General features: G+C 36.5%; 1 protein-coding gene across 9 annotated transcripts in view; it reads left to right on the forward strand.

Annotated features, from left to right (window-relative positions):
• LOC135106983 (uncharacterized) overlaps positions 1–16,898 on the forward strand; it is a 97,770-nt gene extending 80,872 nt beyond the window's left edge. For 7 of the 9 annotated variants that reach the window (XM_064016469.1, XM_064016470.1, XM_064016471.1 and 4 more), the window contains 4 exons: positions 2,284–2,446; positions 2,769–2,938; positions 5,401–10,128; positions 13,473–16,898. In XM_064016469.1, coding sequence (XP_063872539.1) covers positions 2,284–2,446; positions 2,769–2,938; positions 5,401–7,684 — 2,617 coding nt within the window. In that variant the 3' untranslated portion in view covers positions 7,685–10,128; positions 13,473–16,898. The remainder of the gene's footprint in view (positions 1–2,283; positions 2,447–2,768; positions 2,939–5,400; positions 10,129–13,472) is intronic. The other 2 variants (XM_064016476.1, XM_064016474.1) reach the window with 2 other exon arrangements.
• Positions 16,899–17,558: the final 660 nt, after the last annotated feature.

Raw genomic sequence — 17,558 nt, forward strand, 5'->3', positions numbered from 1 at the left:
TCGTTGAAGTGCAATTCATACTTCATGTACGGGAAGCTGACGGTGCCTCTACGACTATTACAGTGTGCATTGTAGTGTCTAGGACGGTGAAATGACGGAGGATCTATGGGCGAAGCCTGTCACTATGAGGTGCAGCATTTAGATAACCGACTTCAAATAAGAGAAGAAAGCCAGAGGGAGTTAGGATTGATGGTTAGTTTTATGAGTCCGAGCTGTTACGTATTCATATGATGTTCGTCTCTAATTAATCCCCTAGGGTGTTTACCTTCACAAGTGGTATTTTAATTGAAGACCTTCTCCTAAAGATATAATCGCGTTGGTGAACTTGGATGCGGTAGCGTTGAGTTGAAGCGAATGCTTTCGATTACTTGCAAAACTTATCATCTACAAGAACTTTATAACTAATTATGAAATTTGATGGAGCTGGTTAACCTTGTTACTGGTCACTCGGTAAGCTCTCATCACAATATACTTAACTCTGTTTCCAAGTAACTAAATCCCAGCGCCTAACGTCGCATTGCGACAGAAATAAATGGTTAACTTGCAATGACCACCTATGGTAGTATAATGAAGTGAAATGTCTACTTTAACACTGCGCAGCAACACTGCGCACTCACGGGAGTGTAACTCGGAAACACGCAGCTTTTAAACCTCTTCACTGCAGCGAATACACTGAAATATCCCAGTTGAGTATACTTGCCTGACAAGCATCAATTAAAGCTATGAAAGCCCACGTCTTACACGAGAGGTGAACACGTTTATTACGTAAAATAGGACACCCCGTTCAATTCAGCTATTTCGTTATACCCTAAAGTAGTCTTTATATTATCCCCATACATCATGATATCAATCTCCTGACTCTAATGTTCATTGCACTTCTGATATTAGTCACTTCGCTTGACTCATTTCATTCATCCATTCCAACCCTTCCAGGTATTTCTGTTATTTAGGTGACTGAAGTTGAAGCGAAGTATATAACCACAGTTAAGTAACACATCATTCTCGTTTCCACTTTTCAGCATTTTTCCTCAATCTAAAAGCCTCTGTTCTGCTGATAATATCCTCAACAAAACTTAACTTACAGATTCCAGTGAAGTCAGAGGGACTTAAGATTGAGGCAAAAGCGCAAATTAGTGGATTTAAGTCGACTTGTATCCAGGGCCAGTATTCTGGAACACTTCTGCGCCTCAGCCTCACTAGTTTCAAAAGGCTGTAGTTGCAGCTACACGGGCTTTCAAGGGTGTTTTTGCGGTCTTGGTGACCGATTGACAAGATTTCTAAGTTAATAAAAGAAGAAACATTCTTGAGAACCCAGGTAATCATCTGTGACCTTTGAAAATAGTCGTTGTGAGAGAGCAAAGTGTTTCTGAATACTGGCCAAGGCCTGTAAACGCGGTTATGGCGGAGCCACAGCAACATGGCAGGCGCAGCTTGGAACCCTCTGCCGTCATCCTTTCCGCGGGTTGAGGGTGAGGGGCGGCGGACGGGATGTGGTGGTGTGTTGTTATAATAATATAATGATTCTTCTTCCCGTGATGGAATTTACCTGAGGCCACATGTATAGGCCTCGCCCGCAATGTATACTGCCCGTCTGTCTTATGATTGACATCGGCAGTCCATTCAATCCCATAAATGGTAGTCTGTTTTGTTTGCATTATGAAGAGAGATAATGCATATTACCTGAAGGATTAAATTCAGGGTAAGATAGTGTGTGTGTGTGTGTGTGTGTGTGTGTGTGTGTGTTACGGATGTTGCTTACGCTTATATTGGTCCGGGACTGTCCAGGCGTTGATTATCCCGCCGCATAAGAACACATTCCTGGGCACTATTAAACCGACAGGTGGTCAGCCCAGAAAGGGGTCGGGGGCGTGAGGACGAGGAAGGCATGGGGTGATCACGAGGACAAGGGGTTGTAACGCGATGATGGAGATTGTGGGCGTGCAACAGTTTGATTGTACAAGTGGGTGTGAATCAGGGAGGAAGTGATTCGGCAGAACGTAGTTACGGTGGTGAAGCCCTATTACAGTATTACAGCAAGGTGGTCAGTGGGTGGTCAGGTGTGTTGTATGGGAATAATTCATTTAGTGACTCGTAAAATGCTAGTTGTTCGAGTTCATATTTGTGTAACAGAGAAAAGTAACTGAAATATTACATTATTTAAGATTAAGGACACACACACACACACACACACGCACACACACACACACACACACACACACACACGATATATACTATTAATTGCTGATCTACGCCTTAATTTAACACTTTTATTTCTTCCAACAGAGGGCAGGAGAACAGTGCTATTGGAGTGGCTAGTGGTGGCAGTGTGGTAACAAGTGTTGGAGGTGGTGGCACAGCCAAGATGTCTGTAGGGCCTCGTAACCCTCCGACCTCTGTGTCAGGCTGTGGTGACACACCATCCAGGAAGCCTGTGCGCTTGTGTCAGGTTTGTGTTGTCAATACTTCTCACATACTTAATATTAAAAAAAAGAGATGGCCAAGTTCAACACAAATTTCATGTATTGTCTTATTTGAAAATATGGTATGTTCCTTTAGATATTTCTCAATATTTCTGCAGTTTTTTTTACAGTACCTACTTTATTTAGAAATGTCCCAAAGAAATTTGTTTTCATAATGGTCCACCTTTTCAATAAATGAACTTGTATAGTAGATGTTAGCCTTGTAACTGATACTGATAATAGAGCAGCCTTGACAGTGAATACATTTTCTCCCACTGAGAGCCATGTCTCATCTTCTTTGCTTGGCAGGTCTGTGGAGACATTGCCAAGTCTCTGCACTTTGGAGGATTGTCATGTGATTCCTGCAAGGCATTCTTCCGACGTTCAGTACAGAATGATGCATATAAGCACTTTCGCTGTGGTGGAGACCAGAAATGTGCTATATCAATTGCATCCAGAAAGTTCTGCAAGTATTGCAGGTTAGTATTATTCTCCCTATCCTCTATCAATATAGCCTAAATCAGGACAAGGGTCCAAATTTAAATGATAAGTTTTAAACTACTTTCAATGATGATTTTCTAATCACTGCAATAACAAACATTACACTCAAGCTTCTTCCATGCTGGTATTTTTATGAAGCAGATATCTCTCTCTCTCTCTCTCTCTCTCTCTCTCTCTCTCTCTCTCTCTCTCTCTCTCTCTCTCTCCTCTCTCTCTCTCTCTCTCTCTCTCTCTCTCTCTCTCTCTCTCTCTCTCTCTCTCTCTCTCTCTCTCTCTCTCTCTCTCTCTCTCTCTCTCTCTCTCTCTCTCTCTCTCTCTCTCTCTCTCTCTCTCTCTCTCTCTCTCTCTCTCTCTCTCTCTCTCTCTCTCTCAGTCAGTGACATGCTCACATTTTTTTTTTTCTCAATAATGGCTTACACAGCTGCATCACTAATTGAACTTTGAATAACACAAGGCTCTGTAAATTAAGTTGCACCCTATGGCATAGCTTTTGGCATATATCCATGCCTTCATCAGTTTTTTAAAAGAGCAAGCCTGACCATTCATGACAAAGTTGGCATTTCTAAGATTATATCACACATGTATTTTTTTCAACAGCATTGCCTTCAGTACTGGAGCCATCAGTTTTCAGTGGCTGGTTGGCTCTCAGAAGTATAGCACACAGCACCCAAGGCTTCACACCATAACAAAAATATAAATAAATACAGAGATGACTGTATCTGGTGCTAGCAAACCATGGAAATCAATCTGAGTGATGATTATGCACTTTTATGTGTTAAACTATATCCACTTGCCCTACAGAATGAAGCATAAGTAAAAAAAAAAATGCAGAAGATATGGACACAAAAGTGGTTAGTAAGAAGACAAGAAACCAGCCAGTACAAAAGAGCAAGAGTTGTCTGTAGATGAGCAATGGATGAAGCTGATAAATACTAGTATTATAAAATTCTGGATCTTGTGAGATGCTATTCACATCCATAATTAGGACATGTAATTAAACCTTAAAATCAAATTAAGTTTGATTCTTGTGTTCAGTTGCTGCATTTGGTGTATAAAATGTAAAATTGAGGAATATATGATTTTGTTATTTTGAATTTTGTGCAATATACTAATATAGACTGTCAATGACTTGCCCACTGCAGATCAGTGGCTGCTTTCAGTGTTTTCCAAGAACCAGCTGGCCCTAGGAAACTAAGAGCAAACAGAGAACATAACCACAACACTGCTACTGAACAGTGCTATTGGAAAAAATGCGTGTGATACATTTTTTATACTATGTGGAAGTAATACATTATCACATGAAATTTTAGTTCTTTTTATTATTTGCATGTCTAGAAAATATGTAACAGCTTTGCTTTTCCTTGAATTATTCATATTTTTCCTCACTCATTTGCTCATGTAACCCCAAGATTGTTACCTCACAGATATTACATTTTCATTATAATTTCTTCCTCTAATTTTCATGTAATTTATCAGTTGTGTATCAGAACAGTATAATGTTTGGCTGTGTAATTGACATTACTTCAGTGCAATGGTGGCAGAATCTGTGCTGTAATATATTTTTCTAATTTCAGTGCACAATATTTAGATTTTAGTCAAAAAAAAAAAAAATCAACACCAATCTTTGTTTAGAAATATATCACAGTCCTAAGAGAGTGATTTACTTGCTATGATCTTATTGTATTGCTTATGTGTGCTGCCCCTTGCTGATCATGTGGATTTTACACTCTCATCTCTCCCATGTAAAGAAAGACCAGGAAGAAAATTTAAAACATATGAAGGACAAACTAGTCATAGGTAATTCTTAAGTGTTCCACTCAACTGCAGTCATTTAGAAATAATTAAATTCAACACATTGAAGAAAATCTTTGATGTTATTTGTGCTGCTATGTGCACCCACTCAACTGTTTGAAAGACCTTCCAGAATTAAGTCTTCATATTGCAAATCACGGGATCAGTCTCCATCTGCCTGGAAGTAATTTTAAGGGTTTGCAAAGCCACCAGCTCTTGCCTCCCAGACAAAGAGTAGGGCCAGTAAGTTGTTTCTCTTCCTATTGTGCTAGGGCATGCCTTTTTTTTGGTAATCCAGAGGCTTCAGTTGAAGTATAACCTCTATAGCCTGTACTTTATCAGAAATTCATATCCATACTCTACAAATGCAGTGGGACACTTGATGAACTGGAGAAAAAAAGTCCTTCAAATGGTTCAAGGCACTCTCTTACACCTATTTTCAGTAGTTATTCAAGCAGTGGAAAATATTCAAAATTACCTACTTGAAATTCAGAAAATGTATTTCTTTATGCCTTTTCTTAAGTAACTAATCATTGAAGAAATAGGCTACTTTTCTTAATCTCCATTTGTTCAACATGGTCATGTATGTGTATTATGGCATCTAAATTAGTTTTTCCTTATTTCTCAGATACATTTTTATTTCTAACAGGTTTGCCAAGTGTGAAAACATTGGTATGACAAAGTCATGGGTGATGAGCGAAGAAGAACGGCTGCAGCTCATGAAGACTCGCCTCACAAAAAGGATGATGTACCAGCAAGGTGGCAACAGCAGTGGAGGCAGTGGCGGCGGCAGTAGCAGCAGCACCAGTAGTAGCAGCGGTGGTGGAAACAGAGGTGAAATTTGTGGGGGAGGGCGAGGACCTTCATCAGGCTCATTCTCCCCAAACGAATGTTCAAAAGAAACGTCCACCTACACCAACAACACTGCCTCAAAAAACCTGATGTCTCACAGCCAAAATACCCACAGCTCCTCCCTCGCCTATCATCGGCCATCTCAACCAGTTGACTTGGGATCAACAGGCTCCTCTCCAAATAGTTCCCCATCTACTCCCATCTCTGGGCCAGTTACCCCAATACAGTATGGCCCCATCCCTCCACCTTCTTCTCACCAAACAATAGAAAGTATGGATCACCATCACATCTCTATCAAGCATGAGAGTCCAACAAGAACTATGTGTAGAGGTATTAAGAGGGAAAATGAAGAAGAGATTGTACCTGTGGAAAGAGTCTTTAACCCAGCCTCTCCACAATACCTGGATGCTACAGAGGTCGAAATACTGACACGTGTGATCAGTAACATAAAATTAGTTGACCAACAATTGCCATATAATACGACCAAACCCTTGGATGTCATGTCAACATACAAGCGATTTGCAGAAAGACTGACAAGGTTTCTACGGCAATTTGCAGAATTCAATTCTCTGCCTCCACAATCTCAGGGTCTGGCACTTAAGAAAAACATTACAGTTATTGCCCTTGTTTTTGCTTCAAGCTTTATAAATGAGGAAACTGGCACCTATCACAATGTTCATAATCCCTCTCAACCAATGATCACAAGCATTGATATGATTAAAAAGTCACAGTCACCTGAGGTATTCACCAAGTTCAAGGAGATTCTAGGTCTTCTTCGTCAGTTCAATGTTGATTCTAGAATGGCGTATCTAATTGTTTTGATAATTGTGTTGGGATTTGAAGGTCAAGAAAGTAATAAGGAAATCTATCAAACTATATTGGAACATTACATATACTGGAAGTATGGTGAAGCCTCTGGTAAATCTCTCTTTGATGGACTTATTCACTCACTTCAAGAGATTCGACATCACTCAGAGCTCTTTGAAAGCATGGCAATACGACAAAAACCAGCCATAACTGGCCAGGTATCTCACATGAATAACAACAATGATGCTCTCCTAATGGATGTGAAAAGTAAAGTAGAAGCAATGACAGGAGAGCAGATAAGGCAGATGCTGAATGGAATGGACATTGAGCAAATGAAGCAAATGTTGCAAGGCAATGGACTTGAGCAAATGAAACAAATGTTATTGAGCATGGAATCTGAAAATTCACCTATTCAGGCTGCTCATGCATCAAGCTCTGTGATTCACTCTCCTCCACTGCCCAGTCAGTCACCTCATAACATGGTGCAATCTCCTCACAGTATGGTACATTCACCCCATTCTATGTTACCATCACCTCACAGCATGCTGCAGTCACCCCAGAGTATGATGTCTCCACAAAGTATGATGGAGTCTTCACACAATATGCTTCAGCCTTCTTCATCTCCCGGAATTCTGCAGTCCCCAAACTTGAGCCAATCAGTGCATACTATGCTCGACATATCCCATAATGTGAGTCACAGCCCAAACTCTACTGTAACACAAATTATCAATTCTTCCAACAGCCTACTGAATAATTATCAGGAAATGAAACCTCCAGCATCATTTATCAATTCCCCACAATCTTTGGAACTGTCCCAGAGCCCCATTGAAATATCAAGCCCATCTCCACATGCAATGAACCTAACCCCTTCACCAGCGCCATACATCCCAAATCAGGAGAGCTACATTCTGGACCACCAGCTATCAGAGACCTCGTACCCAAACCATCGGCAATCTCCACTAGATGAAAGTGGATATTCAAATCCTCCCCTATATCCCCAGCCCTACAGCCCTACTCCTTTAGGTGATCAGTTCAGTAGTGCTTATCAGACACTGTTCTCCCCATTGCCATATAAGGAAGAAAATCAGAGTATCAGTAGTAGCAGCACAGGCAGCAGTGGAGTTGGAGTAAGTTTGACCTCAAGCCTCACCTCACCACTGTCTTCCCTTATCACCTCTCCTGCACCATCCCACTCATCACTTCAGGAATCTGACAACAGCTTGTCAAACTACCATGAATCTGAACATGGCAACTCTTTGGGAGCTGCTCCTTAACTTCTCCTGGGCATTTAGTATCTTTTATTACAAAAATGTCATATACATACAAGTAATCCAGGCAAGTTCCTGATAAAGGTTCCAGCTGTAGAGATCATTACTAGGTAATGTTTATTGTTGTAGCTTAGAGCAGATGTGACAGTTATCATAGAGTGACCTCATCTCGCATACTGCCCAAATCCTCGCTCTAGAAGTTTCATGTGCAAAATTCTTATTTTTGTTGTTATAGGCAGAATAAGATGCTTAATATTATTGCTGTATAACATAGAAGTAGGAATTTGCATATAATGGTTCTCAAGTGACAGTGATTTGTACAATAACCTTCCAACTCCGGCCATAAACTCAACAACTGAAGTGTATTACAACATTATGTACAGGTTTTAATGTACTTGGAAGATTTGAGTTTATCCCCCATATACCTACTTGTCTTCTACCTCACTCAACAGGTATCAAGAATACAAAAAGTGTTAATATTTCTGATGATTTCTTGTTATACGTGTAGCTATTTTCCAGTCAATACAGTAAAACATGCTGAGCTTACCACTGCTGGGATATTTAGAATAGTAAATTTCAGCTCAGCCACACATACATACCAATAAGTTTATAACACATACATGTTTCTAAAGTATATTACTAACAAGGACTAGCCATTTTAAGTTGAAAAATTTGCCACATGATTACTTTGTATGAAAGGGATGAAATTAATTGCTAAGAGTAACATTCTATAACTCTTAGCAATTATCTATTCATGACTTGCTTTGAATCTCTTTGCAGTAAAACTCAGGTAATTGGGGCCATGTTCAATGAGCAGTAGTTTAGTGAAATAAGTGGTTGCTCAGGTGAAAGTCACTAAGACCACTTTGTCCATGTTTATGAATAGGACATACTATTTTGCAGTATTAATACAGTACTAAATGAACTGTCAGTATGACAAGGCAAAAAAGTGGCTGATGGAGGAGTTGTTCTGCCTCCACTGTACAAAGATGGTTTACGTATGGTGAAACTTTGCAAGCCCTGTTGATTATAGTTTCACTTACCGCCAAGCATTTATAAAATATTATATAAATTTTCTCTTATACATTTGCATTTATTCTATATTGGCAAAATACAAATGAATTTAGCTTTCTAAATATTAATGTTAACCCTAAACTGAAAGTGAAAAACACTTACAAGAGTTAGTGCACATCACCTAAGACAGTCTCAGAAAAGAAAGGGACATGCTATATATTTCAGTCTATGCCACAGCTCATGACACTGTCATATCAACTGCATCCATACAACTCCTCAGGCAGTGCCTATATGACAAGTTTCTTGGAAGCTTAAATTGTATGTTGTACACATAAAAATACAGAAACAACCTCATTGGTTAAAACACTCAAGAGTAATGTGCACAAATCAACAGTCTCATTATGTAGATAATTATCCCCAAGAATATATGGAATTTTACTTTTTTTCCATATTAAGTTTATAAAGTTGGCTAAATCTGTCATTGCCTCATGAATTGAATATCCACAATCAGTGAGATTCCAGATTAAATTGGTAAACTAATCTAATTACAAAATCTTAAATTAAATACTGGTTCATTTGAATGAGAATACCGAAGTTTCACCAAACCTCAAAGTAACCGAAACGTTGTCTTGTCAGGAAGGCTCACCCATTGTAAAGTTTTTTTAAGCAAGTTTGTAAGAGACATCCCTTTCCAAAAATATTCTCTTGGCTCAGCAACAAGGACATTCATCAAAAGTAAATTTTCTAATTGACAAACAATAGAATATATATACATATACTAAATGCTTGATATGAACCTTAGATTAACCATCATGTGGCCAAACTTTTAACTTCTTATGATAAATCCTGTTAGATAAATAGGGTTTTATACAGCAGCTTTTATTTTCAGTACAAGGTCATATGGGAGGTCTATGATTCCGAGTGCCTATTTGGAGCATAAGTTTTTTTGTATGTTTTAAAAATATGGATAGGCATTCAGAATGACATTCCATATATATTTCCTTGTGTTAACAAAATCTCCGGATACATAGGCCCAATGCCTTAATATATATTTTTTTTGTGTGTGTCTGGTGAGGCTCAGTAGTTCAGCAGTGATGCACACACTGTTAAGAAAGAACATCTTATGGTCTGGCTGCAGTTTACAAGTTAACATGATGCCAAGGTATTATTATTATTATTATTATGATTATCATCATTATTATTATTATTATTATTTATTTTTTTATTTATTTATTTTTTTTTTTAGTCTGCCAAACATCAGACCTCAAATACAGCGCCAACATCCATTTCAAAGTCCCATAAGCTAGTGCATGATGTAAGGCTCTCAGACTGCATTCTTACTTTCTTTTCAGCACTGAACAATGCTTCCCACTGCAAAGAACTGCATTTTGATGGTGACAAACATTTTACAGTCAATGCAAGATACATAAACATCAGTAAGTGAACAAGTTCTCTGAATGTTAAATAAAATGTGAGTAACTTTGTTGTAATAAGAAAATGCAAGGTTCCTCATATATTACCAGTGGTAAGCAGTTGTCAGCTCTGAAAAGAGAAATTTGTAATATATTTACATATTGAGTGCATAAAGGTGAAAAATATCCATGTAGACAGAATTACCTGAGCAGAGAAAAGGGTAGCCTCTATGTACACAATATCAGCATAGGTGTGATTATTGAGTCCTGCACCATTCTTGAGGATTTAGAGCACACAGCCAGAATTGTGTACATGTTGGCAAGGCCTTGGGCAGATGCGAACAGTACTACCATGTGACAGGCTTGTTGTTCATGTACAGTGTCTTGTGTTGAATGCAAAATTCTGAATAGATACAGCCCTGCATGTGAATGGTTAGGTAAGTAGTCCATCAGTAAGAATATCACAAACTTGTTACAAGTATTACGTCTGATGTTTTGACAAAGGTACGATCACCAGAAAACTGCAGATTGCTCACATTGGCGACTAAAGCATAATATGTATTATTACTGCATTGGCATGTATTTTGTTGGACTACTATATAAATAGAAATACATATACATATATCTATTTTTTGCTGCGTGCATTTGTTGTATATACAGTATGAACCACGGTTGGTAGGTTTCCATGGCACAGCTTTTTCCATTACCCGGAATATAGTTGCCCTCATTCATGTTGACATCGATAAAGGTGTTAGAATTTATTAATCAATTCAGATAAAATGTTTAGATAGTAAAGTGAGCAGTAGAGCATTCTTGAATTTGAGATTTTGCATAGTGCCAAGCAAACTTACCAATGTGTAGCAGATCTTGTGATTAGAGTAGTTCACCAACTTTCAGGATCATTTACATGGCCCACAGTGCAAGTGATGCCAATGGAATATGAGCCTCATATGAAAGATTTGTTATATATTTTCAGGATTGGTGAATTAACCTATATCAATGAGGTGTCTTGTTCCCTCCTTGTTATTGTTCTACAGAATGTGCTCAATTAGGCTAACTGCTGTTGTAACACTGCCCAAGGGTGATCACGTCCATCCACCTCCTAGGTGACGTGGTTGCTGGGGAAGGGTATGGTAATCCAAATTCTTGGTAGGTCAAACTATAAAGGTCTGTTTTTCACATCTTGCAAGAAACCTGCACTAATGAACCATATGCAGTGCTTGGATGATGTTAATTTTGTCTTGTTTAGAACAGGACAATAAACCCCTTAAGTCATACACCTCCTACATGATTTGATCATTTCATAGCAAAGATCTAAGTGTTTCTATGAAGCAGTCCTTTTTTTGGCCTTGTAAAGGTCTCTAAGGCATGATCAGTGATGTAAGAGGCTTGTAATGTAGAGTTCCATTGCTGGTTAATGAAGTTTTTTTTTCTTTCTCTAGAAATACAGCCATGGCTTAAAACCCTGGCTCTAAACAGTTATTGTTTATTGTATAATACTAAGTTGTAAAAAATACATGCAACAGCCAAGGCTATTAAATGGAGACTAGGAGTGTAATTAGGGTAACAGGACTTAGGTTGAACTTGTGGATGTAATTTCATATTGCTTAAGATAGGATGCATTTCTGTGGTCATTGTTCAAAAGGCAACTTGTTAAGTTGCTGAGATCATATTAATCTGAATGGCCACTGTGATTGTTGGGTAAGTTTAACCAAGTATTGTTATTAGCTGAGTAAGTCTGAATGAGCACTATAATTCATCAAGCAGATTGGAACGTGATCAGTTCACCAATAAGTAGGTGTGCCCAGTGACCCTAAATCATCGAGAGGAACCAAAATAATTCAATTAATAGTCCTCCTCTGTGCTTGAAAGCATCAATGAGCCGTGTCCGAGGTTTCATAATGGCACTGAAGTCTGGCTGATATTACTTAATATGCCAAATTTTTCAATTACATTTTATATATATATATATATATATATATATATATATATATATATATATATATATATATATATATATATATATATATATATATATATATATATATATATAAAATCAACATTATTAAGTCCCCAAGCTGTTGCAAAAATATCAGAGTTGATAAACCTGGTATATTTGCTATATTCTAGCTCCTACATCTTTTCACTTATGACACCATGATGCCTGCTACTGTGTGCAACATCCTTAGAATTATATACCTTGATAAATAGCAACATAACACACTACTAATGTTGAGATCTTTCAAAAAACATGTTCCTAAAATAAGACCAGACCTGAGCCTGGCCACTGTGAGCCCTGCCAGGCACACCAGTTGTACTAGCATAGACAGCAACACTGGTATCCTTAATTGCACATGTTTCCTGAGAAATGCTGCTACAGTATATTTTCAAAGGTTATACCTCATAATATAAGGGTAAATTTACTATCACAGAAATTTTGTAATACACTTTGCTGGCTTTATGTATGGTACTTTGTGGTTTTGTTGAAGTTCCATACACCTGTTACCTAAATGATTGATTTTATAGCTGAATGTCATTAGCAACAGTACTGGTGGGGCTTTGTGAAATATATATACTAGAAATCAAGTGACAAATTAAGTATTGGGATATTTTGTAATAATTGATTTTGTGTGAAATTTTTCCTTTCAAGCATATTATATACATCAAGTTTTGTAAAGTATGCATTCCTAAAAGGAATTTCATGTACTCCAAAATTAGTTTGCATATTTTCATCTCAAGTAATAACTGCATACTAATTTGATGAGTCATGAAATAAGAGCCACTGAAATATTTTTTTAAATATTTGTTAATTCAAACTACTGCCTAGTACCACTGTTGAAATAAAATAAATGCCAGTCTCTAATTATAAATCTACATGATCACACTGTACAATAGTAATTCACTGCCAGCTTCAGTAAATAACTCTTTCATTAGGATAGAGGGAAAGACTTCTTGTGTCCTGTTTAGAACCAAGGAAAAGCAGCACATTGTATGATGATAAAAACTTTCAGGTTCATACATACCCAGGTATTTTCTTCCTGGTACTAACATGATGCTCATAAGATGCTCACATGTATGTTTGCATGTTAAAAGTAGGAGTTCAGTATGTACAGGGCAACTATTATTAGTATTCTACCTTATCATTACACATATTGTATACCCAGTGTCTGTTTGGTGTGTCAATTCTGGAATCAAGAGTATGACAATAGGCCAATTTAGTAGTGATGACATAGGGCTATGAACAGTTGATGTAACAGGTCACTCTGAGGCTTGGATGTACTATTGAAAGATCCAGTTTTGAAAAGCATTTGTTGTAAAATAATTTACATATGATGAAACTTGAAATACATAAGTTTGCTTAATTTCAGAATGAAGGTGTGCAGTTTAGCACCATCCTCACGTGTGGAGAACTGTGATCTTGAAAGTGCTCATCAGACTTCAGACTTCCTCAGAAAGTTTTGTATTGTGTGCAGGGCCCAGTTTAAAAAAAAAAAAAAAGCTCCTTGCTATATAATAGCAGTTAGGCTGGTTTTCAGCTATGCTTCATAAGTATGATACTGTATTGCCAGTATGTACCACAAGATAAAAAGGCAGCAAATCAATAATTTCAGAAAGTGATCAACAAGACTCTTGTAACTGCTTTTGTTGTGTGAGGTTATCGCTGGATATTGAATGGAAGGCAGCAATGTTGTAGTGCAGGAGGCTGGAGCTCCCACAAACAGTGGAGACAAGCATCAGCAGGTGTGATTGGCTGTGATATGACCCAGATGTAGAAATTCTAAAACTAATCTTAATTATTTTGTTTTATTTGTGAGAAACACTCTAGCATAGTTTGACTTCATCAGATGCAAAAATTTTCATCTTAAGAGATGTAAAACTTAAATTATTTTAAGATTTAACATTTAGCATTAAATGCAAATGGATACATCAAAATGACTGAGGGGTTAGTAATACTTAAATATTGCTTTAAGGATTATTGGAGCAGCTAAGCTTATTCACTACTTGCAAGTAGAAAGATCCCCATTTTATGACCAGAGAAATGTTTACAGTAATTATTGGTGGTAGTTTCTATGTAACATATATTATCCTAATCTAATAAGGTTTCCTTATATAACTATCATTGAAAATTAGAAGTATACCACCACTTTTTTTTCTTCTTCTTCTTCTTCTTTTTCAAGTCAAAGATTGTTTTGCTACGAATTAATTACGTGATCCTGTGCAATAATCAAAATATGTTTGTTGTGCTTTCTCCCATCCTCTGATAGGAAAGTGAAAAAAGAACTGGGTCCAGCGAGTTTGGTATAGACATGAAAATGAATCTTGACCCATGATTGGACACATTTTATCATCCAGGTCTGCATCCTATGTGCATCTTTTTAGTGTTGTCATATATTTTGTCATTGCAATATATATATAACACAGCAGTTTTCAACAGTGCTATTATTTCAGTGAAATCTTGAGGTACAAAGAATTGCAGGTAAATTCCAATGAATATACATCATTAGTGTTGTACAGCTTATAATTTACTGTGGCCTAACACTAGATGTTCCCTTACTCATCCCACCATCATTGATGTAGATTTTTGCCTACCACTGTTTGACATATATACAAAATATAGATATATTTAAAAGTGTAATTAAAATTTTAGCTATTGTAATTCCAAATTTCAGTTTTACATCAGTAATTTTAAAAATGACGCTTTCATCTAGGGTCAAGGCATTTTTTCTCAATGAATTTTCTCTTCTTAAAAGTCTAATGGAAAGCATGTTTGCAACATTATTTTTAATGTTCTGGGAAGGGGTGGAGCACAAAGAGCAACCTAAAGAATTATTCCTTACACTATATCTACTTAAAAGCTTCTGAGCATAGGGCACACCTTCATAACCCATCACTTAACCTTGCTCAAAGTGCATACATACCAACACCCTCATTATCCAGCAACAGATGACCTTAAACTCCGTACAAGACCATTTTGGTACTTTTATTTCTAAAGGTTTATTTTTAAGGTACTAATAGAAATAATTTACATGATCAATGCACAAATGTCAAAATAGCTGTAAAACCTTGAAGAGTATCAGTTACTGGATAAATGACTTCATGGGTTTGGTCATACAGTCTACCCGGTGCTTCCTGGCATATTGTGTCAGATAAATTTTTTTTCTACCTATGGAATAATGAATTTCAATATTAAATTTTTTTTTTTTTTAATAATTAGTTGATAAAAAAAATACCCTGAGTAACCTTCAGGAGAATACTTAATCTTGCATCAAGACATTTGTGAGGGCAGCTGAACACAGTAGTTGCCTTTGATATGGCCTTTTCATCACCTAATTAATTTATCACACCTGCTCAATAGCTGTCCGGAAAAATGCATATTACTGATCAGTTTTTTGCTCAATTATGTATTTTATATATTTTCATTTTTATTATTATTATTTAATTTTTTTTTTATTTATTATTATTATGACAGGTTTCAGTTCATAACAGTTGTATGCAATTGGACACCATATATATATATATATATATATATATATATATATATATATATATATATATATATATATATATATATATATATATATATATATATATATATATATATATATATATATATATACACAGCCAGCTGTAAAAATGAAATTTGAATTAATGTGAAAAATTGATGAATTATTTTTAAGGATTTTTAATACATTATATTTATATTAAGTCAGAATGATCTCATATAAGGTCAATCTTCCCATGATAATGAATGCATTGGAATAGTATGAGTAATAAATGGTTTAAAGCTTGTATAGTGGCAGTGTAGAATGTATCAAGAAGTAAAGGTTTCCCTACCTGAAATTATACAAGAACATTCTCTTGAAGAGGAAACAATAAAGTGAAGTCCAGTCTTGTGTCGTGTGTTTGGTAGCTCACAATAACAGTTAACGCTGAACCTGTCATGCTTTTGTAACCTTATGCTGAATGTTAAAACATTACTTTGTAGGGTTTGATGTACCTGAGTCATGTTTGAGTGTATTTTTACTAATTTTACCAAAATGGGAAAGTATGTTTCTATAGTACATACCTTTTTGCCATAAAAAAAAAAAAAAAAAATTGATATACAATGTGAAGTTTTCATGTATCTGAAAGTCATTTGAGTAGAAAGCCAATCTCAAACCTGCCTCAGGCAAGTCAGTGTCGAATGGCCTCAATAAATAATCTTTGGATGTGTTTCTGAATTATGATTGAGATGTTTTTGTACAGCTATATATTTTGGTGTTGATGTTGGTATGTTGAAAATATAGTTAATGTTTTCTCCTCTTATACTTCACATACCACACTTTCAACTTAATGCATAAACGTTATCAACATATTATATAAACGGATTCACCAATTTTCTCCATACCCTTCAGAAACACTCAAAGATTTTGCAAAGTTTCAGATGTACAGAATGTTCTAAACAAAAATATGCTCTCTCTATATCCTGAGAAATTGGCTACTGACTAACTGTAACATGTTTGTAGGACTGCCTGTTCAGGTAACAGTTTGAACTTTCTCAGTTTGAAGCAAGTCATTGAGAATGCTGTGTCTCAGAAAGGAAACATGTCTGCCCAAATGTCATAGTGGAAGCTCTTGAAATTTATTTATTATGTGTTGACTGTATATAATGATTATTTTATGTAAATTTTATCTGGAAAGTCTTAATATTATATTTATTAAGATGGCTGAATAAGTATACTCCTAGAGTGCAAAACATTATCCAAATTACAGTGATAATGTCTCAATTTTTAATAAAACATTTAAAGTCAAAACTTGTTTAAGTAATGAAACCTTTGAATATCAAACATGCCCACATTGCAGGACTGTGACAGTCTTTTGTACTGCTATAGCAGTGAGTTGCAGATTTTCAATTGCAAACAATTAATCTTGTACCAACAATACCTGCTGCACACCTTGACCACAGGACCTTTACTGTTAAGAATTTACCAAAAGGCTTCAATAAAGCTACTTGTGGAAAATACCATATAATTTATATCTAAAAATCTGCTTTATTCAAATATCATTATAGCAGTCTTTTAGCAAACTTGGGTCTCTGTGTAAGGAAGTCATTCAGTAACATCTAAACAATGATCACCCAAGTTTCACAGAATAATCCTTATGAAACCACACACAACCCAATACATTCCTCTCACCTCCCCCTCAAGTGTCACTTTCACTTGATACCTCATTCTGAAATGTAAGATCCATGATAATCCACTGGTGTAAATGCAGGTCAGTAAGGCGTGGTGGTGTTGATAGTTCAACTGCTCAAGGTAGAGTGATTTCCTTTCCCCACTCACTCAACTACGACTCTTCTCTGAGTCAAATGAACCCCTTGACAGACACACATTACACTTTCACCATGGTTCATTCATTCTCCCTACTTTCACACCACAGCTTATAAAATAATACTCGAACATATACAACACCAT

The sequence above is a fragment of the Scylla paramamosain genome, chromosome 14, assembly GCF_035594125.1.
Source record: "Scylla paramamosain isolate STU-SP2022 chromosome 14, ASM3559412v1, whole genome shotgun sequence".
Lineage (NCBI taxonomy): Eukaryota > Metazoa > Arthropoda > Malacostraca > Decapoda > Portunidae > Scylla > Scylla paramamosain.